At 50.1% G+C, this 22,416-nt stretch overlaps 1 protein-coding gene across 2 annotated transcripts; it reads right to left on the bottom strand.

Annotated features, from left to right (window-relative positions):
- Positions 1 to 7,929: 7,929 nt before the first annotated feature.
- Positions 7,930 to 19,718, bottom strand: LOC133360613 (acyl carrier protein, mitochondrial-like). Of its 2 annotated transcripts, XM_061579407.1 has the most exons (5): positions 19,523 to 19,717; positions 11,283 to 11,438; positions 9,904 to 9,991; positions 8,688 to 8,822; positions 7,930 to 8,010 (listed from the first exon to the last, which is right to left on the bottom strand). In XM_061579407.1, the coding sequence occupies exons 1-4, from the start codon at positions 19,637 to 19,639 to the stop codon at positions 8,737 to 8,739; spliced, it is 447 nt and encodes a 148-aa protein (XP_061435391.1). In that variant the 5' UTR covers positions 19,640 to 19,717; the 3' UTR covers positions 7,930 to 8,010; positions 8,688 to 8,736. The 2 variants fall into 2 exon arrangements, with proteins under 2 accessions (XP_061435391.1, XP_061435393.1); XM_061579409.1 differs by having other exon boundaries at positions 7,930 to 8,822; positions 19,523 to 19,718.
- Between the last annotated feature and the right edge of the window lie 2,698 nt (positions 19,719 to 22,416).

Here is a 22,416-nt window from a genome sequence, read left to right as displayed (position 1 = left end):
TAGTTAACATATCTGTAGCCATCGGTCACTCACTCATTCGCTCGCTCACTCGCTCAGTCACTCACCTCGCTCACTCACTCGCTCACTCACTCGTTCGGTCACTCGCTCGCTTGGTCACTCACTCACTCGCTCAATCACTCGCTCGCTCGCTCACCTCGCTCGCTCGCTCACTCACTCACTCGTTCGGTCACTCGCTCGCTCGGTCACTCACTCACTCACCTCACTCGCTCGCTCACTCACTCACTCGCTCGCTCACTTGCTCGGTCGCTCCACTCACTCGCCTCGCTCAATCGCTCGCTCGCTCACTCGCTCGCTCGGTCACTCACTCACTCGCTCACTCACTCGTTTCGGTCACTCGCTCGCTCGGTCACTCACTCACTCGGTCACTCACTCACTCGCTCAATCACTCACTCACTCGTTCGGTCACTCACTCGCTCGGTCATTCACTCACTCGGTCAATCACTCACTCGCTCACTGGCTCGCTCACTCGTTCGGTCACTCGTTCGCTCGGTCACTCACTCACTCGCTCAATCACTCGCTCGCTCACTCGGTCGGTCACTCGCTCGCTCGTCACTCACTCCTCGCTCAATCACTCGCTCGCTCACTCACTCGGTCACTCACTCGCTCACTCACTCACTCGGTCGGTCACTCGCTCACTCACTCGCTTGGTCACTCGCTCACTGACTCACTCTCTCACTCACTCACTCGCTCGGTCACTCGCTCACTCGCTCACTCGCTCGGTCACTCACTCATTCACTCACTCACTCGCTCACTCACTCGCTCGGTCCACTCGCTCGCTCACTCACTCGCTGGCTCACTCACTCGCTCGGTCACTCACTCATTCATTCACTCGCTCACTCACACACTCACTTACTCACTCACCTGCCCACAGGAGAAGGAACAAGGCGCCCTGCAGCAGCAGCAACATCGCCAGGAGCCGACGATCCAGACGCGCGCAGTGCGGTGGAGAGACGCGAACGGGGAAGCCTGCGTCTGTGTGCGTGCGCGTGTCTGCGTGTGCGCGTGTGTTAGTGCGTACTTGTGCGTGTGTCTGCGTGTGCGCGCGCGTGCGTGTGGGGAGACGCGAACGGGGAAGCCTGCGTCTGTCTGCGTGCGCGTGTCTGTGTGCGCGTGTGTCTGTGCGCGCGCGCGTGTGCGTGTGGGGAGCGGTGGGGCAGCGGTTAGCGCCACGCTGCGCTACGAACCGGTACTGGGCCTCCCCTTGGTCGACTCAGCCTCAATGAGTACCTGGGTGCGGTGTGTAGTAAACATCGCCACTGGGGAGACAAAGGCGGTCGGGCGTGGTTGCTGCCACTGTGCCTGCCTTCACTGGCGCTGCTGCTCGCTACTAACAGCACTTGCCCCCTCAGTCTGTGGGGCCGTTCATAAATGACGTCACGCGATTTTGGACAATTTTTGACCGCCCCCCTTCGTCACACGGCCGTCACAAAAAGTCAAAAATCGCGTGACGTCATTTATGGACGGCCCCAAGCCCCCCGCCCCATTGAGTTATGTAGTCGATCTTTTTCAGAAGCGACCACCTGGATATCAGAAGATGATAACTCAACGAGGTTGGCGGCTTATCGTCGTCATCATCATCACGTGGAAATGTTTCGCAGAAGCCAAAGAACTCGTCGTGATGTCGATTCTAAACTGTGGAGTGGAAAATAAACTTAGAGGACCCGGAGATGAAATTCCACGCGACCACCGGGCAGAGAGAGAGAGACACGCAAACTCCAAATATACAGCAGCAGGCGTCAGGGTCGGGATCGAACCCATGACCTCCTGTGTACCAGCCGAGGTAGTTAACATCTCCTAGCCACCGTGATGATGATGAGAGAGAGAAACACGCAAACTCCAAATATACAGCAGCAGGCGTCAGGGTCAGGATCGAACCCACGAACTCCTGCACACCAGGCGAGGTAGTCAATATCTCCTAGCCACCGTGATGATGATGAGAGAGAGAGAGACACGCAAACTCCAAATATACAGCAGCAGGCGTCAGGGTCGGGATGAAACCCACGACCTCCTGTATACCGGGCGAGGTAGTTACATCTCCTAGCCACCGTGATGATGAGAGAAAGAGAGAGACACGCAAACTCCAAATATACAACAGCAGCAGGCGTCAGGGTCGGGATCGAACCCACGACCTCCTGTGTACCGGGCCAGGTAGTTAACATATCCTAGCCACCGTGATGATGATGAGAGAGAGAGAGAGACACGCAAACTCCAAATATACAGCAGCAGGCGTCAGGGTCGAGATGGAACCCACGACCTCCTGCACACCAGGCGAGGTAGTTAACATCTCCTAGCCACCGTGATGATGAGAGAGACACGCAAACTGCAAATATACAGCAGACGTCAGCGTCGGGATTGAACCCATGATCTCCTGTATACCTGGCGAGGTAGTTAACATCTCCTAGCCACCGTGATGATGATGAGAGAGAGACACGCAAACTCCAAATATACAGCAGCAGGCATCGTCAGGGTCGAGATCGAACCTACGACCTCCTGTATACAAGGCGAGGTAGTTAACATCTCCTAGCCACCGTGATGATGATGAGAGAGAGACACGCAAACTCCAAATATACAGCAGCAGCAGGCGTCAGGGTCGAGATCGAACCCACGACCTCCTGTACACCAGGCGAGGTAGTTAACATCTCCTAGCCACCGTGATGATGAGAGAGAGACACGCAAACTCCAAATATACAGCAGCAGGCGTCAGGGTCGGGATCGAACCCATGACCTCCTGTGTACCAGGCGAGGTAGTTAACATCTCCTAGCCACCGTCAAGGGTTGTGTTTCACAACGCAACTTTTGCCAACGTCTCTCTAGCGCCCTCTGCCGCGTGGCATCTCTCTCGCCACGTGACGCTGCTCACGCCTCGTCACGTGACGCATGCCGCAGTGCTCGCTGGGACCTGGCCGCGTTTGACCAATGGGAGGGCGCTGCACGTGGAGCCCCGGGACGATTTGAAATCTCGACGAGAAGGAAAATCGACGAGAAATGTTTTAACGACGAAATGAAAATAGCGGCCACTGTGTTTATTCTGATTGCAAGTTGCGAATTCATGTTCTCATTTGGTAAATAATTCATATTTGTTTTTTTTTACTACGTATTCTTTCTTTGGCTAAACTCCTGCCCTGAGAATTAAACTAATTCAGTTTGAACACATCCGTAGGCTTTCGCGAACAATATTGTTTTTGGGTTTGATCGCGTAATATAAATGTGTCGTTAAATCCGCCACCACCCGGCTACACAACCGATGAGTGACGGGTTCATCTTCTTGGTTCTTTCGGTAAAGTGACGTAGAAGGGAAATAATAATAATTAAACATAAAATAATTCTCACGACGTTTATTGTTTTATTTTTATTATTTCCCTTCTACGTGACTTTACCGAAAGAACCAAGAAGATGAATCCCTGCAGTCACGAAAGAAGCTTTAAATCGAAAGAGTGACGGGTTGTCACGTGAACAAAATTACCGGCGAAATGTCACGGTTACTCGAATTATTAATATTGTCGTGAATTTACTTTCCTACAAACAACCAGTTAGTACTGAACTAGTATACTACACTATACACTACACTATAATTGTAAATATTGTCGTGGATTTATTTTCCTACAAACAACCAGTTAGTACTGAACTAGTATACTACACTATACACTACACTATATAATTGTAAATGTTGTAGTGGGTTAATAACGGTGTAGTGTATAGTAGTGTAGCATATAGTAGTGTAGTGTGTAGTCGTGAAATGTATAGTGTAAGTGAAAATTTGAAAAAAAGTGGCTGTGGTTTTCACACCTGATGACGATTGCTTGTGTTGCAATCGAAACGTCGTGAGAATTGTATTATTTAATATTTATATTATTTTATTATTTCCCTTCTACATGACTTTAACAAAAAAACCAAGAATATGAATCCCTGCAGTCACGAAAGCTTTAAATCAAATTTACACTATAATTGTAATGTTATAGTGGGTTTACTCTCCAACACACAACTGGTATGTCCTGAACTAGTATACTACACTATACACTACATCATAATTGTAAATGTTGTCGTTGGTTTACTTTCCAACACACAGCCGATGTGTTGAACTACTGGGCATTGTGAACTGGTGGACATCTGTGAAAGAGCTCTAAAACTTATCGGATACACTTCAGTAGAAATATTTTTAAGTGGTAAACCCTCAACTAATTGGCTGTGTGGTGGCGGGGTTAACGACACGCGTTTATATTTACGCGATCCAACACCCCCCCAAAAAAACCTTCGATTGTGGATGATGAAACTAATTCTTTGGCGACGCTGCTGCATTGGCAGTGGTGCAAATTCATCGACAAGCGTGGGCTTAAAAATATATATAATCGGCAATGGAAAATGTTGACGCGTGACATGAAGGGCCTATTGCCCGAAACGTCGAATTACATATATATTTTTACTTTAAAGGCCATGGCATTGACTGTCAGAGCATCGTTTCAACAGATGACACGACCTTTAAAGCCATTCCACGCGTTTAGTGTACACGCTGTACAACATCATTGGTACCTCATTTGCCAGTAAAAAACATGATAATTGGTTTTTTACCCTTTTATCTGGCAACGCTGTGTCGTGTTCCCCGAGCGTTAGTGAGATTAGAAACGTGGCCACCACCTTATGTGTAGTGTTCACGTTGGTGTTATGTGTTCATAAATAGTGTTGCCTCCAAGTCGAGTGGGCGCATCTATCGAACCCATTACAGATATATCTAAACCAAGCAGATGTTTTTTGTGTGCTTGAAGCTATTGCTTTTGTTTTGAAATCTTCCATGTACAAATTCGCAATCACAGGAGACAAAGGAGAGCCCATTGCTGTACCTTCCTTATGAACAAAATCGACTTACGAACGGACCTCTGAAACCCAACTCGTTCGTAAGTAGAGGAGTTCCCCTGTGTCGGCTCGACTTTAGTTGCGCCACCGAGCAGCGTCAACTCTCCTTCGGCAGAGCGGGGGGGGTAACTGCGCTGCCCTCTGCTGTGCGCCACGCGACCGAAACGTCGGACAAACGACACTCAACGTCGCGTCGCACGGCTCTTTCAGGACACGTCTGCGAACGTCGCCAGGAGGCACACGGGGGAGGCTCGCGCGAGGCAAAGTCAACATCTACGAAGCCACCGAGGCTTTACGGGGGGGGGGGGGGGCGCCAGAGGTCGCAAACGGGTTTTGATTCCTTACCCGTACCTGTACCCGGCCGCACCAGGGTCGCAAACGGGTACGCGTACCCGGCCGGGTATCGGGTAGGGTACGGGTATCGGGTACCCGATTGCGACCTCTGGGATGAAGCCATGTTGCAGGCGCGGGTGGGTTGATTCTAGGAACTTGAATTGTGAGAAGAGACAAGACGTTGGGAATTGAGTGACAAACGGTGACTCACCAGTGACTCACGGCCTACCCGTACCCGGCCGCACCAGGGTGGCAAACGGCTACTTGTACCCGGCCGGGTACGGGTAGCCGGGTATCGGGTAGGGTACTGGTGTCGGGTAGGGTACGGGTATCGGGTAGAGAACGGGCAGGGTACGGGTATCGGGTAGGGTCCGGGTATCGGGTAGGGTACGGGTATCGGGTAGGGGTCCGGGTATCGGGTAGGGTACGGGTATCGGGTAGGGTACGGGTATCGGGTAGGGTACGGGTATCGGGTAGGGTACAGGTATCGGGTAGGGTACGGGTATCGGGTAGGGTACGGGTATCGGGTAGGGTACGGGTATCAGGTAGGGTACGGGTATCGGGTAGGGTACGGGTATCGGGTAGGGTACGGGTATCGGGTAGGGTACAGGTATCGGGTAGGGTACGGGTATCGGGTAGGGTACGGGTATCGGGTAGGGTACGGGTATCGGGTAGGGTACGGGTATCGGGTAGGGTAGGTACGGGTATCGGGTAGGGAACGGGTATCGGGTAGGGAACGGGTATCGGGTATGGTACAGGTATCGGGTAGGGTACGGGTATCAGGTAGGGTACGGGTATCGGGTAGGGTACGGGTATCGGGTAGGGTAGGGTACGGGTATCGGGTAGGGAACGGGTATCGGGTATGGTACGGGTATCGGGTAGGGTACGGGTATCGGGTAGGGTACAGGTATCGGGTAGGGTACGGGTATCGGGTAGGGTACGGGTATCGGGTAGGGTACGGGTATCGGGTAGGGTACGGGTATCGGGTAGGGTACGGGTATCGGGTAGGGTCCGGGTATCGGGTAGGGTACGGGTATCGGGTAGGGTCCGGCTATTGGGTAGGGTACGGGTATCGGGTAGGGTACGGGTATCGGGTAGAGTACGGGTATCGGGTAGGGTACGGGTATCGGGTAGGGTACGGGTATCGGGTAGGGTACGGGTATCGGGTAGGGTATCGGGTAGGGTACGGGTATCGGGTAGGGTCTGGGTATCGGGTAGGGTACGGGTATCGGGTAGGGTACAGGTATCAGGTAGGGTACAGGTATCAGGTAGGGTACAGGTATCAGGTAGGGTACAGGTATCGGATAGGGTACAGGTATTGGGTAGGGTACGGGTATCGGGTACCCGGTTGCGACCTCTGGGGGGTGCCTGCCGGATTGGAACGGCCGGAACCTCGGTGGTGACAAGCGGGACAGACGCGCCACGAGCGCCGGGGGCCACGTCCGACCCCGCCGGCGAGCGACACGATCGTTCGGTATCCTGCGGTCGTCTGGAACCCTCTTCCTGCTGATAGGAGGACACACCGGGAGCTGTGCGCACTTTTGAATCATCTGGATTGGGGGGTGGGGGTGGAAATCGACTCTTTTTGCGTCGAGTTTGTAGCTTTTTCCACGGCACCTCCCGATCAGCGCGGGTTGGTTACGTGCGGCGCGAAAGAGATTCAACCGTGAGCTGTTGCAGCAAAGGGACTTCACAAATTTCGATTGAAAGCTTTCGTGACTGCAGGGATTCATCTTCTTGGTTCTTTCGGTAAAGTCACGTAGAAGGGAAATAATAAAATAATACAACATAATAAAATACAATTCTCACGACGTTTCGGCCACAACGCAAGCAGCCGTCCTCAGGTGAAGAACAGGTCTGCCGGAAAGACATTCAGACGCTGTCTTCTCGACAGACCTGTTCTTCACTTGAGGACGGCTGCTTGCATTGTGGCCGAAACGTCGTGAGAATTGTATTTTATTATGTTTCATTTCCCGTCTACGTGACTTTACCGAAAGAACCAAGAAGATGAATTTTTAAAACGTGCGCATTAACAACCCACGCTGGCGGTGTCTGAACATCCCAACAACGAGCGGACTCTTCACCGCCGTGTAAATGGCGACTAGCACTAGTCTCAACGACGACGCGGGCCTCACGTCGACAGTCCGGCCCGCTGAGAAAAACTAAACTATAATTTCACTTCTGGCCTACCGATTGAACAGGGAGGAGGCCACGCGTGCTTCGTGCAGTGGGGGCGGGTGGGTTTTGACGGAGCTTAAAACAAAAAATGTAAGCCCGTCCGGTCCCGAGGCTTTTAAAGTTTGGAGGAAACGCCGCCTCCCGCCGCCGACAGGGCCAACCACACCATCAGCAGAAAGTGTGAACTTTTGAACGGTTCGAATAGGATGCACCGGAACGCACGCAAGACACAAATAAAACGTAATAAAATACAATTCTCACGACGTTTCGGCCACAACGCAAGCAGCCATCCTCAGGTGAAGAACAGGGCTGCCGGAAAGACAGCGTCCGAATGAACACCACCAGGCTTGGCAGCGTATATTTAAGCTGGGTTAGAGGAGGAGATCGCCTTGACAAAGGAGTTTACATATCAACAGAGGAATTCAGAATATTTATGGAACTTGTGATAACAAAACAGGGGGACGAAGACGAATAAAAAACATTCAAACCACGGGTGACCTTCGGATCGTCTGTGTGCGGGTCAATAACATATAACGGCGACTCCCTGCGTTTCTTTCGCGTTCAGATTTTATTGTTTAAATAGTGAAAGGTGCGTCTTGTTCAGTGCCGAAGCTAACGACGATTTTCACCCTGAAAAAAAACACGCACACACACGACCACGTGACTTTACCGAAAGAACCAAAGAGTATGGATCCCTGCAGTCACGAAAACTTCAAATCAAGATTGAATGCATCATAGATTGTCATCAAAGCCACGCGATTGTGTTTGCGTGTTCACCGCAAGGAATTGCGTCTGGTTCATGCAGGAACTCGAATCCTTGAAAAAGGCACCTTATTTGGTGTTTGAAACTCTTAACACGAATCCCATTTTATTGCCATAGAGCGTAAAGCACATTCTCATTTTCTTGGTTATTTCCGTAAAGTCACGTAGAATAGAAGTAATAAAATAATAAAAATAAAACATAATAAAATTGAGAATTATTTAATAATGTTTTATTTTAAATATTTTATTATTTCCATTCTCCGTGAGTTATTGTATTATGTTTTATTTTTATCATTGTATTATTTCCATTCTACGTGACTTTACCGAAAGAACCAAGAAGATGAATCCCTGCAGTCACGAAAGCTTTAAATCGACACATTCTCATGTTTTCTCCACTTTGACACCGGCAAAATCAACGCGTCGCTCGTAAGCTTCCGTGCGCGCGGCACGCCAAGCTGAAGATGATCACAACGTGAAAGAGCATCGGGGCCCGTGTCGGCTGGCCGGCTTGTCGCCGTGTCGCCGTGCCCTTGCGAGACGCACACCTCAAGCCGCGCCGGTGATGCCGCCACCCCCCCCCGGCTCTCCGGCGTGCTACTCGCTGAGCTTCTTGCTGACGTAGGCGATGACGTCCTTAGCTGTGAGCAGCTTCTCTGCGTCCGAGTCGGGGATTTCAAAACCTGGGACGGCAAAGACAAGGGGATGTCGGTCGGCACGGCAGGCACACCAGACATACCAGACACGCTAGATATTACAGGCACAGCAGACATGCCAGTCACTCCAGGCACCCCAATCACCCCAGACACACCACACGCACCAGTCACACCTGGCACAGTCGGGTTTTTTACAAAAATTGCCTTTTTATATTAAACCCGATCATCTGAGATTAGGAGAAATCCGATTTAATTGTCTTTTTATATTAATCCCGATCATCTGAGATTGGGAGAAATCCGATTTAATTGTCTTTTTATATTAATCCCGATCATCTGAGATTGGAGAAATCCGATTTAATTGTCTTTTTATATTAAACCCGATCATCTGAGATTGAGAGAAATCCGATTTAATTGTCTTTTTATATTAAACCCGATCATCTGAGATTGGGAGAAATCCGATTTAATTGTCTTTTTATATTAATCCCGATCATCTGAGATTGGGAGAAATCCGATTTAATTGTCTTTTTATATTAATCCCGATCATCTGAGATTGGGAGAAATCCGGTTTCATTGGTTCTAATTGCAGAATCGCACTTCTCAGCGATGGGCTTCATCCATTCCCCAAGCTAAGGAACTCACTGGCGGCGCCCACGATTGTGGAGGAGAAGCTCGTGTTCATCACGACCAACCTGCCCGCCGCATTCTACGACTACCCCGTGCCCGACGCCCCCCCCCGAATACGACAGCAGCACCGACGAGGAAGCAGCCTAAGCCTTGGATCAGAGCTTCGTATTCATTAAACCGGGTTTTAACTCCCCGAAATCGGGTTCAATTGTATTAAAGAAAAAAACACGATGCCTGCCGCTGCAAAAATCGGGTTTTTTCCACCCGTGCATTAAACGAGTACCTGGCGTAGCGGTGCGTACAAAACGTCGCCACTGGGGAGACAAAGGCGGCCGTGCGTGGTGCTAACGACTCCGCCGCATCGTGTGCTAAGTCGGCCTTCACAGCTGCTCACTAACAGCACTTGCCCCAACAGTCCGTGCGAGGCTACACGGCTTCTTCTGCCTTTGTGTGCGAGTGTCTGTGTCTCTCCGCAATCTCTCACCAAACTCATCCTCGATGCCCATGATGAGCTCCACTTGATCCAAGCTGTCAAGGCCCAGGTCTTTCAGGAAGTGAGACTCTAGCGTTAGCTGCGAAGACAAAGAATCGCCCGCGTGGCCTTCAACAGACCGTAGCGTGGGGGGCAAATGTTGTGGGCGAGTAGCAGCACCTATGAAGGCCGGCACGGCACACGAGGGGGTGGGTGGGTGGCCAGCACCACGCCCGGCCCGATGTTTACACACTCATTTGAGGCCGAGTCGACCTAGGGGAGGCGCAGCACCGGTTCAGACGATCGTCACCGGTGTTGGCCGCGAGCGGGAGCCGAACTCGGGTCGCCGGGTTCGTAGCGCGGCGCGCTCACCGCTGCGCTACCGCTCCCCGCACACAGGAACATTCACAGCCACGTGTGTGCGTGCGTGTAACCGTGAGTGTGTAAAGATACGTAACCGTGTGTGCGAGTGCATGTGTACGTAACTAGGGGCTCGCACTTTCCCCAACATAGTCTGTTCAAGGCCAATTTGAAGCTTTCGTGACTGCAAGGATTCATACTTTTTTCGGTAAAGTCGCGTAGGTAAACATAATAAATAGTATATAAATAATAGTTTCGGAGGCAACACAAATCTCCGTCTTCAGGTGGGACCGTCACAGCCAGATTTGCTGTATCAAGTGAGGCAGAGATTCCAAGATACAAGCTCTTAAATACAAGTTAAGGGGGGAGGAGGGGGGAGGGGCTTATCTGAATGTGGTAGCCAATGAGTGGAACGTATTGGGGGGGGGGTAGGCGGGGCTAAAAGAGAACAACAGGTGCACATGTTGTTGTTGTACCCGGTGTTGGTTGACAATCCAAATACAAAAAGGAGAGTACTGTTAAACGCTGGGGATGTCAACACTCGGTAAAGTAGAATAGTACCTGTCAAATAAGATAGTATGTTCAAGGCCATATTTGTGGTCTTTGTGCGTTGCGTAACACAGATGTGTACGAGTGAGAGTGTACATATACGAACGTGTGTAGAGGCATGTGAGTGTGTGTAGAGGCATGTGAATGTGTGTGTAGAGGCATGTGAATGCGTGTGTAGAGATTTGTAGGTTACAAGTTCGATTCCCGCTCACGGTCCAACACCGCCGACGATTATCTGAAGCCGTCCTGGGCCTCCCCCCTAGGTCGACTCAGCCTCAAATGAGTACCCGGTGCGGTGCGCGGTAAACATCGCCGCTGGGGGAGACAAAGGCGGCCGGGCGTGGTGCTGACCCACCCGACCCCCGGCCTTCGCAGGCGCTGCTGCTGACTAACCGCACTTGCCCCGACAGCCTGCCACGGGCTACACGGGGGACCTTTGCAATTTGTTTGCGTGGCATCGCGCCGCTCGTCCCCTCGCTCACCTTCTGCGGGTCCACCTTGTCATACGCCTTCAGCACCAGCATCACTCGGTCGTGCACCGAGGCGTCCGCGGTGGCGCTGTCCGCCAGGAAGCGAGCGCACACTGCACTCGGGTGGCGTGGCGGCTGCTGCTGCTGCTTCCACAGAGGTGAGATGACCTGCAATGCACGTATAGCGAGTTGGACTTCTTTCGCGCCGTACGTATGGAGACAAACCGTCGCCAATACGGAGGTGCGGGCGGGCGGGCGGGCTGGAAGGACGACAAACTGAACGCGCGAAAAGCAGTTCTGAAGAAGTTAGTGTGACGACTTGAAAGTGCGTAGCTCCCCGTGGCTTGCTAATGTCGGAAGGAATCTCGTGGTGCAGGACGTCGCCCAACTTGACACAATCCGGGCTCAGACGTGCTTAGCTTTCGAGATGCAAGTTGGTCACAGGCGCACACACACGTGTACACACGCACACACACGTGTACACACACACACACGCGTACGCACACACACACGCACACACGTGTACACACGCACGCGTGTACACACACACACGCGTACGCACACACACACGCACACACGTGTACACACGCACGCGTGTACACACACACACACGTGTACACACGCACACACACGTACTCACACACACACACACGTGTACACACGCACACACACACGTACTCACACACACGCACGCGTGTACACACACACACGTGTATGCACACACACGTGTACGCACACACACGTGTACACACGCACACACACGTGTACACACGCACACACACGTGTACACACGCACACACACGTGTACACACGCACACACACGTACTCACACACACACGTGTACACATACGTGTACGCACGCACACACACACACACGTGTACACATACGTGTACGCACGCACACACGCACACACACACACGTGTACGCACACACACACACACGCACACACTTGCACACACACACGTGTACGCACACACACATGCACACACACGCACACACACGTGTACGCACACACACACGTGTACGCACACACACGCACACACACGTGTACGCACACACACAAATGCGCGTGTACAACTACAATAGCCGCCATTCGCCACACGGTGGCGATAACGTCTCCGCGACGCTTGTGCCAGGCCATGTGCACGTTTAGGCCACGTGAAGTGTCGAACACCCGCTGGCAAGAGATCACAGGGCAGACCCAGAAGGTGCCACGGGTTGACTTGACTGAGATGACTGGCTGATGCACCACCTGTGCCCCCTACTGTGCCAACTTGCTGTGCGTGTGCACGCGCGCATGTGTGTGTGTGACGCACGCGCACACACACACGTGCCCATGCACGCACACAAACACACGTGTTCGCGCACACACACACGCACGTGTACGCACGCATGTGAGTGTGAGACGCACACACACACACACACGTGTTCACGCACACACACGCGTGCACGTACGCACACACGAGCGCGCCCATATAAACATCATACGGCATTCGCAAACACGCTTGCGCTACAGAACGTCAGTGCTCACACCTCATGGTCCCGCACCCCTCACACCGCATCCACCGCACAAACCAACGGGCAGCAGCAGCAGATGCGGATCGGCGATGATGCACCAATGGAAAAGTGCGATGAAAAAAGAACCACCTCTCCAGTAGCAGCGTGGCGACTGTGGTCATCCAGGAACTGAGACCGCAACAACAACAGCAGCAACAACAACAGCAGCAGCAACAACAGCAGCAGCAACAACAGCAGCAGCAAAACAGCAACAGCAGCAGCAACAGCAGCAGCAACAACAACAACATCAACAACAGCAGCAGCAGCAACAACAATAACAGCAGCAGCAACAACAGCAACAGCAGCAGCAACAACAGCAACAACAACAGCAGCGGCAACAACAGCAGCAACAACAACAACAGCAGCAGCAACGTGTGACAACGTAACGATGCCCCCGATCCACAAATACGAAAGAGGAGACACCACCAGCGACGATACAAGACGACCCCCGCTGCTGCTACTACTCCTGACGCGGGTATCTGCTGGCTTGACCCCCCCACCACCTTGAATTTGAAATTGGAAGTCGTGTGCTGCTCTGCATCTCAGACCCGTCAACCCCTTATCAGTGCCGAGATTCAATCTCGATTTGAGGCTTTCGTGACTGCAGGAATCCATACTCTTTGGTTCTTTCGGTAAAGTCAGATAAAATAATATAGCACGACGTTTCGATCGCAACACAAGCGTCCGTTCCACCTGATGATGGACGCTTTAGCAACAGTAGCAAAACAAGGACTAAAATAAGTATAACACGTAGAAACAAAGTTTTTCACTATAAATCCTTTATATGCGTGGCGGCTAGAGTCCTCTCGTCCTCTGGCTTGAGATGGCTGCCACCTATGGGTCAGATGATTGCATTGCATCATTAAGCAATTGGTAATTAAATATAATATTTTTGTCCTAAAAAGTGTAAAATTTTGGAAAAAAATTTTCACGAACATTAATTGTCACGCACAACGAGTCTGTGTGGAAAATGTCAGCTCGATTGGATCACGGGAAGTGGATTAAAAAACGACCGAAAGATTTGCACGGTCCTAAGCAAGCAAGCGAACTTAATATAAAGGATTTAAAAACATCGATATAGCAGACAACGAGTTTAAGCATGGCCCTTGAAGAATATTACACGACTTTCCTACCCCCCTGCACCTCCGATTAGCACGATTTTGTGCTACGTACAGTGCAACAGAAGTTCAACATACATACTGCCCATAGACTCAACACCGCCCATAGACTCAACACCGCCCATAGACTCAACACTGCCCATAGACTCAACACTGCACATAGACTCAACACTGCACATAGACTCAACACTGCACATAGACTCAACACCGCCCATAGACTCAACACTGCCCATAGACTCAACACTGCACATAGACTCAACACCGCCCATAGACTCAACACCGCCATAGACTCAACACTGCCCATAGACTCAACACTGCCCATAGACTCAACACTGCCCATAGACTCAACACTGCCCATAGACTCAACACTGCACATAGACTCAACACTGCACATAGACTCAACACTGCACATAGACTCAACACCGCCCATAGACTCAACACTGCCCATAGACTCAACACTGCCCATAGACTCAACACTGCCCATAGACTCAACACTGCACATAGACTCAACACTGCCCATAGACTCAACACTGCACATAGACTCAACACTGCCCATAGACTCAACACTGCACATAGACTCAACACCGCCCATAGACTCAACACCGCCCATAGACTCAACACCGCCCATAGACTCAACACTGCCCATAGACTCAACACTGCACATAGACTCAACACTGCCCATAGACTCAACACTGCCCATAGACTAACACTGCCCATAGACTAACACCTACCATAGACTCAGCACTACCCATAGACTCAACACTGCCCATAGACTAACATTGCCCATAGACTAACACTGCCCATAGACTCAACACTGCCATAGACTAACATTGCCCATAGACTAACACTGCCCATAGACTCAACACTGCCCATAGACTCAGCACTGCCCATAGACTCAACACTGCCCATAGACTCAACACTGCCCATATACTCAACACTACCCATAGACTCAACACTGCCCATAGACTCAACACTGCGCATAGACTCAACACTGCCCATAGACTCAACACTGCCCATAGACTCAACACTGCCCATAGACTCAACACTCCCCATAGACTCAACACTGCCCATAGACTCAACATTGCCAATTGACTCAGCACTGCTTATAGACTCAACACTGCCCATAGACTCAACATTGCCCATTGACTCAGCACTGCCCATAGACTCAACACTGCCCATAGACTCAACACTGCGCATAGACTCAACACCGCCCATAGACTCAACACTGCCCATAGACTCAACACTGCCCATAGACTCAACACTGCGCATAGACTCAACACTGCGCATAGACTCACACATGCCCATAGACTCAATACTGCCCATAGACTCAGCACTGCCCATAGACTCACACCTGCCCATAGACTCAGCACTACCCAAAGACTCAACACTGCCCATAGACTCAGCACTGCCCACAGACTCAGCACTGCCCACAGACTCAACACTGCCCATAGACTCAGCACTGCCCATAGACTCAACACTGCCCATAGACTCAACACTGCCCATAGACTCAGCACTACCCATAGACTAACACTGCCCATAGACTCAACACTGCCCATAGACTCAACACTACCCATAGACTCAACACTGCCCATAGACTCAACACTGCCCATAGACTCAGCACTGCCCATAGACTCAACACTACCCATAGACTAACACTGCCATAGACTCAACATTGCCCATAGACTCAGCACTACCCATAGACTCAACACTGCCCATAGACTCAACACTGCCCATAGACTCAGCACTGCCCATAGACTCAACACTGCCCATAGACTCAACACTGCCCATAGACTCAACACTACCCATAGACTAACACTGCCCATAGACTCAACATTGCCCATAGACTCAGCACTACCCATAGACTCAACACTGCCCATAGACTCAACACTGCCCATAGACTCAGCACTGCCCATAGACTCAACACTGCCCATAGACTCAACACTGCCCATAGACTCAACACTGCCCATAGACTCAACACTGCCCATAGACTCAGCACTGCCCATAGACTCAACACTGCCCATAGACTCAGCACTACCCATAGACTCAGCACTACCCATAGACTTAACACTGCCCATAGACTCAACACTGCCCATAGACTCAACACTGCCCATAGAAGACTCAACACTGCCCATAGACTCAACACTACCCATAGACTCAGCACTGCCCATAGACTCAACACTGCCCATAGACTCAACACTGCCCATAGACTCAACACTGCCCATAGACTCAACACTGCCCATAGACTCAACACTGCCCATAGCCTCAAGACTACGCATAGACTCAACACTGCCCATAGACTCAGCACTGCCCATAGACTGAACACTGCCCATAGACTCAGCACTGCCCATAGACTCAACACTGCCCATAGACTCAACACTGCCCATAGACTCAACACTGCCCATAGACTCAATACTGCCCCATAGACTCAAGACTACCCATAGACTCAACACTGCCCATAGACTCAACACTGCCCATAGACTCAACACTGCCCATAGACTTAACACTACCCAGAGACTCAACACTGCCCACAGACTCAACACCGCCCATATACTCAACACTGCCCATAGACTCAACACTGCACCATAGACGCAACACTGCTACCCATAGACTCAACACTGCCCATAGACTCAACACTGCACCATAGCCTCAACACTGCCCATAGACTCAGCACTGCACCATAGACTCAGCACTGCCCATAGACTCAACACTACCATAGACTCAACACTGCCCATAGACTCAACACTACCCATAGACTCAGCACTGCCCATAGACCAACACTGCCCATAAGACTCAACACTACCCATAGACCTAGCATTGCCATAGACTCAGCACTGCCCATAGACTCAACACTACCCATAGACCTCAACACTAACCCATAGACTCAACACTACCCATAGACTCAACACTACCCATAGACTAGCATTGCCCATAGACTCAGCACTGCACATAGACTCAACACTGCCCATAGACTCAACACTAACCCATAGACTCAACACTGCCATAGGCTCAACACTGCCCATAGACTCAGCACTGCCCATAACTCAACACTACCCATAGACTCAACACTGCCCATAGACTCAACACTGCCCATAGACTCAACACTACCCATAGACTCAACACTGCCCATAGACTCAACACTGCCCATAGACTCAACACTGCCATAGACTCAACACTGCCCATAGACTCAACACTACCCATAGACCTCAGCACTACCCATAGACTCAACACTACCCATAGACTCAACACTGCCCATAGACTCAACACTACCCATAGACTCAACACTACCCATAGAACTCAGCACTACCCATAGACTCAACACTACCCATAGACTCACACCTGCCCATAGACTCACACTACCCATAGACTCAACACACCCATAGACTCAGCACTACCCATAGACTCAACACTACCCATAGACTCAACACTGCCCATAGACTCAGCACTGCCCATAGACTCAACACTGCCCATAGACTCAACACTACCCATAGACTCAACACTACCCATAGACTCAGCACTACCCATAGACTCAACACTACCCATAGACTCAACACTACCCATAGACTCAGCACTGCCCATAGACTTCAACACTGCCCATAGACTCCAACACTGCCCATATACTCAACACTACCCATAGACTAACACTGCCAATGACTCAACATTGCCCCTAGAACTCAGCACTACCCATAGACTCAACACTGCCCATAGACTCAACACTGCCCATATACTCAGCACTGCCCATAGACTCACACTGCCCATAGACTCAACACTGCCCATAGACTCAACACTGCCCATAGACTCAACACTGCCCATAGACTCAGCACTGCCCATAGACTCAACACTGCCCATAGACTCAGCACTACCCATAGACTCAGCACTACCCATAGACTCAGCACTACCCATAGACTTAACACTGCCCATAGACTCAACACTGCCTATAGACTCAACACTGCCCATAGAAGACTCAACACTGCCCATAGACTCAACACTGCCCATAGACTCAACACTGCCCATAGACTCAACACTGCCCATAGACTCAAGACTACGCATAGACTCAACACTGCCCATAGACTCAGCACTGCCCATAGACTGAACACTGCCCATAGACTCAGCACTGCCCATAGACTCAACACTGCCCATAGACTCAACACTGCCCATAGACTCAACACTGCCCATAGACTCAATACTGCCCCATAGACTCAACACTACCCATAGACTCAACACTGCCCATAGACTCAACACTGCCCATAGACTTAACACTACCCAGAGACTCAACACTGCCCACAGACTCAACACCGCCCATAGACTCAACACTGCCCATAGACTCAACACTGCCCATAGACTCAACACTGCACCATAGACGCAACACTGCTACCCATAGACTCAACACTGCCCATAGACTCAACACTGCACCATAGCCTCAACACTGCCCATAGACTCAGCACTGCACCATAGACTCAGCACTGCCCATAGACTCAACACTACCCATAGACTCAACACTGCCCATAGACTCAACACTACCCATAGACTCAGCACTGCCCATAGACTCAACACTGCCCATAGACTCAACACTACCCATAGACTAGCATTGCCCATAGACTCAGCACTGCCCATAGACTCAACACTACCCATAGACTCAACACTACCCATAGACTCAACACTACCCATAGACTCAACACTACCCATAGACTAGCATTGCCCATAGACTCAGCACTGCACATAGACTCAACACTGCCCATAGACTCAACACTACCCATAGACTCAACACTGCCCATAGGCTCAACACTGCCCATAGACTCAGCACTGCCCATAGACTCAACACTACCCATAGACTCAACACTACCCATAGACTCAACACTGCCCATAGACTCAACACTGCCCATAGACTCAACACTACCCATAGACTCAACACTGCCCATAGACTCAACACTGCCCATAGACTCAACACTGCCCATAGACTCAACACTGCCCATAGACTCAACACTACCCATAGACTCAGCACTACCCATAGACTCAACACTACCCATAGACTCAACACTGCCCATAGACTCAACACTACCCATAGACTCAACACTACCCATAGACTCAGCACTACCCATAGACTCAACACTGCCCATAGACTCAACACTGCCCATAGACTCAACACTACCCATAGACTCAACACTACCCATAGACTCAACACTGCCCAAAGACTCAACACTGCCCATAGACTCAACACTGCCCATAGACTCAACACTACCCAAAGACTCAGCACTGCCCATAGACTCAGCACTGCCCATAGACTCAACACTGTCCATAGACTGCGCAGCGCGCTAACCACTGCGCCACCGCTCACCACCCCCACCCCCCAACTCGCACACAAAGACAAAGATCCCCCGTGTAGCCTTGCCAGACTGTAGAGGCAAGTGCTGTTAGCGAGTAGCAGCAACCGATCAAGGCCTGAACAGCACACGAGGATTGCGTTGGGTGGCCAGCACCACGCCCGGCCGTCTTTGTCTCCCCAGTGGCGATATTTACACACCGCACCAGCTACTCATTTGAGGCTGAGTCGACCTAGGGGACGGGTGGACATCACTCACAGCGCGCGGCACGACCTCTGCTCTCCTCCCCCTCCACGTGGCGGCCCCGGTGATGCCCCTCGAGCCGGCTCGCCAGCATCGCTCACGTAACGAGAAGCGAACGATCGCGGAGAACATCGTAATCGAGTTGCCCTTCAAGAGCAGTGATGATGATGGTGGTGGTGACCGGTGGTCGATTCGATTCCCCCCCGTTACGATTCGACACCAAACGACACCGCCCGTAATCGATTCACGCGCATTTAAGGTTAGGTTTGATTAAGCGGTCGAATCGATGGAATCGAATTGGACGGATCGATTCCACGCCCTTGGTTGTGTTTTTTTGTAAAACGCTCGGTTGGATCGATTCTCTTGTCGTCGATTCAATTATGTCGATTATAATTATTAGATTCCTCTGAGGCTGCTGTGAATATCGATTCCCACGTGGTGTTTAACAGTTTGCGATTCGTCGATTTTCCATTGTGATCAACGCGCAGAGTTCGATTCCTTATCACAGTGGTTATACAATGTAGGAACAACAGCTTCACACTGGATTTGAAGCTTTCGTAACTGCAAGGATTCATCCTCTTAGGTTTTTTCGGTAAAGTCACGTAGGTGAGAATAAAAATAAATAATAAAAATTATAGAAATAATATTCATAAAAAAATAGAAATAATAATAGAAATAAAATAATATAATAATAAAACAGGACCCTGCGGGGTGGGCTGGTAGGAACGAATAACCAAAGAATATAAACATAATGTATTATTACACTTGTTTAGCCAGGAAAGCCCCACTGAGTCTGAAGGTTTTTGTAGGGTCCTGCCAAGTGTTTGCAGTAGGGGGCGATGTTGCTACACCTAATCGGACAATACGAAGGGAGAGATTGAGGCCTAGTTCTAGGCTTTAGGCCTAGCTGTAGGCTTTAGGGCGCTGTGAGTTAATTTTTTATTTAAATGTTTTAATGATTTATGTAAAAGCTTTAAATGTAAATGTTTCTATTTAAAAACATGAGGAAATGTAACATTGTTAAACATTAACTCCCTTTCACACACGCGGGGTTACGATACGAAGGGAGAGTTTCAGGCCTAGTTCTAGGTTTTAGGCCTAGCTGTAGGCTTTACGCCGCCGTGAGTTAATTTTTAATTTAAATGTTTTAATTATTAATGTAAAAGCTTTAAATTTAAATGTTTCTATTTAAAAACATGAGGGAATGTAACATTGTTAAACATTAACTCCCTTTCACACACGCGGGGGTACGATACGAAGGGAGAGTTTCAGGCCTGACACCATCGCAATCATTGAAGACTTGGTTCATCAAGGACTGAATACTGGGGTACCCCCCTGGTGAGACATTGCTTAACCAATACATACTTCACCTGGAATGGAACCTTCTACAAGCAAACTGAGGGCACCCCAATGGGCTCCCCCCTATCTCCGGTTGTAGCCAACATTTTCATGGAGAAATTTGAGACTGACGCCATCAAGACTGCCACTCTATGCCCGACCTTATGGAAGAGGTACGTAGATGACACTTTTGTCATCTGGCCACATGGCCGGCCTGCTCTAGACCAATTTCTCGACCACATCAATTCCATACACCCAGCCATCAGATTCACCATGGAAGTCGAAAAAGATGGCAAGCTACCCTTTTTGGATGTCCTAATTAAAAGGAGACCTGATGGTTCAATGAGCCATTCTGTCTACAGGAAAGCCACCCATACGGATGCCTACCTAAAACCGGATTCCCACCACCATCCATCCCAGAAGAACTCCCTCATCAAGACTCTATACCATAGAACCCAATGCATCTCCGACCAGGAACACATTGCCAGTGAACTCAAACACGTACGCCAAGCTCTTGAGGATAATGGTTACTCCGACTACACAATCCGCAAGGCCATCACTCCAACAGTCAAGAAGGATCCTGCTGAGGAACCTTTCAAAACCATCACCTTACCCTACATTGCTGGGGTCACAAAAAAGATCTCCAAAATCCTGATTAAACACAAGATTCAGGTACGATTCAACACAGTACATAAAATCCGTGATCTGGTCCCGTCTGTAAAAGACGTGGTTCCAGACATACAGTACCCTGGCGTCTACAAACTAAGTTGCCTCTGTGGTAGCAGTTACATTGGAGAAACCAAACGACATGTCTCGGATCGCATCCGTGAACATAAAGCAGACCTGAAACATGGTAGGACAAACACCTCAGCCGTGGCAGATCACTGTTACAATTCAGTGGGCTCACATGACATTGACTTCTCCAAGACAGAGGTTCTCTGCAAGCCATCTGGCTACCATGAGAGATTCGTTCATGAGGCGATCAACATATACAAACACAGAGACAATTTCAACCGAGAAGATGGATTCTGGCTCAGCAATCATTGGAAGGACGTAATAAACCACTTCGGATCTTAACTGATTGTTGTTCACGTTTATGGTGACTTTCAGACCGCAGTCCACTCACTGGCATTAACTGTGTATCTTGTGTTCTCCACAGGGAATGCATTATTTGCTCCGCTGCGGGTCTCCTGCCACCATTCTCCCAATCACATGTTTCATTGCTTCTACATATTATTAACATGCCCTCCCTTTGTTAATGCTACCCCCCCTCCCTTTGGTGCTGCTGATCCTGCATAATGCATGGGCATAATATGACTTTGAAACCCCCCCGCCCACCTCCTACGCATTTTCCCATGAATATGCTAAATTCCACTTGATATGCACATTCTTTTGTTAAGGCTCTCTTCTTCTTCCACCTCCAACTCAGCTTATATATAAGCTCCTAGCTTGACAGTGTCTCATTCTTCACCTGAAGACGGCTGCTTCCGTTGTAGCCGAAACGTCGTGAGAATTATTTGATTTTATTATGTTTTATTTTTATTATTTTATTACTTCCCTTCTACGTGACT

Source organism: Lethenteron reissneri, chromosome 69, assembly GCF_015708825.2.
Source record: "Lethenteron reissneri isolate LAM-NWPU_2019-01 chromosome 69, ASM1570882v1, whole genome shotgun sequence".
In the NCBI taxonomy this organism is placed as follows: domain Eukaryota; kingdom Metazoa; phylum Chordata; class Hyperoartia; order Petromyzontiformes; family Petromyzontidae; genus Lethenteron; species Lethenteron reissneri.
This window is presented reverse-complemented; position numbering and strand designations above follow the sequence as displayed.

Coding starts and splice junctions, on each gene's coding strand:
- LOC133360613 (XM_061579409.1), bottom strand. CDS start 19,639: ATGTTCTCCGCGATCGTTCGCTTCTCGTTACGTGAGCGATGCTGGCGA. Junction 9,992..11,282: donor ACAAGGTGGACCCGCAGAAG/GTGAGCGAGGGG, acceptor TTGTCTTCGCAG/CTAACGCTAGAGTCTCACTT. Junction 8,823..9,903: donor GGGCATCGAGGATGAGTTTG/GTGAGAGATTGC, acceptor TTGCCGTCCCAG/GTTTTGAAATCCCCGACTCG.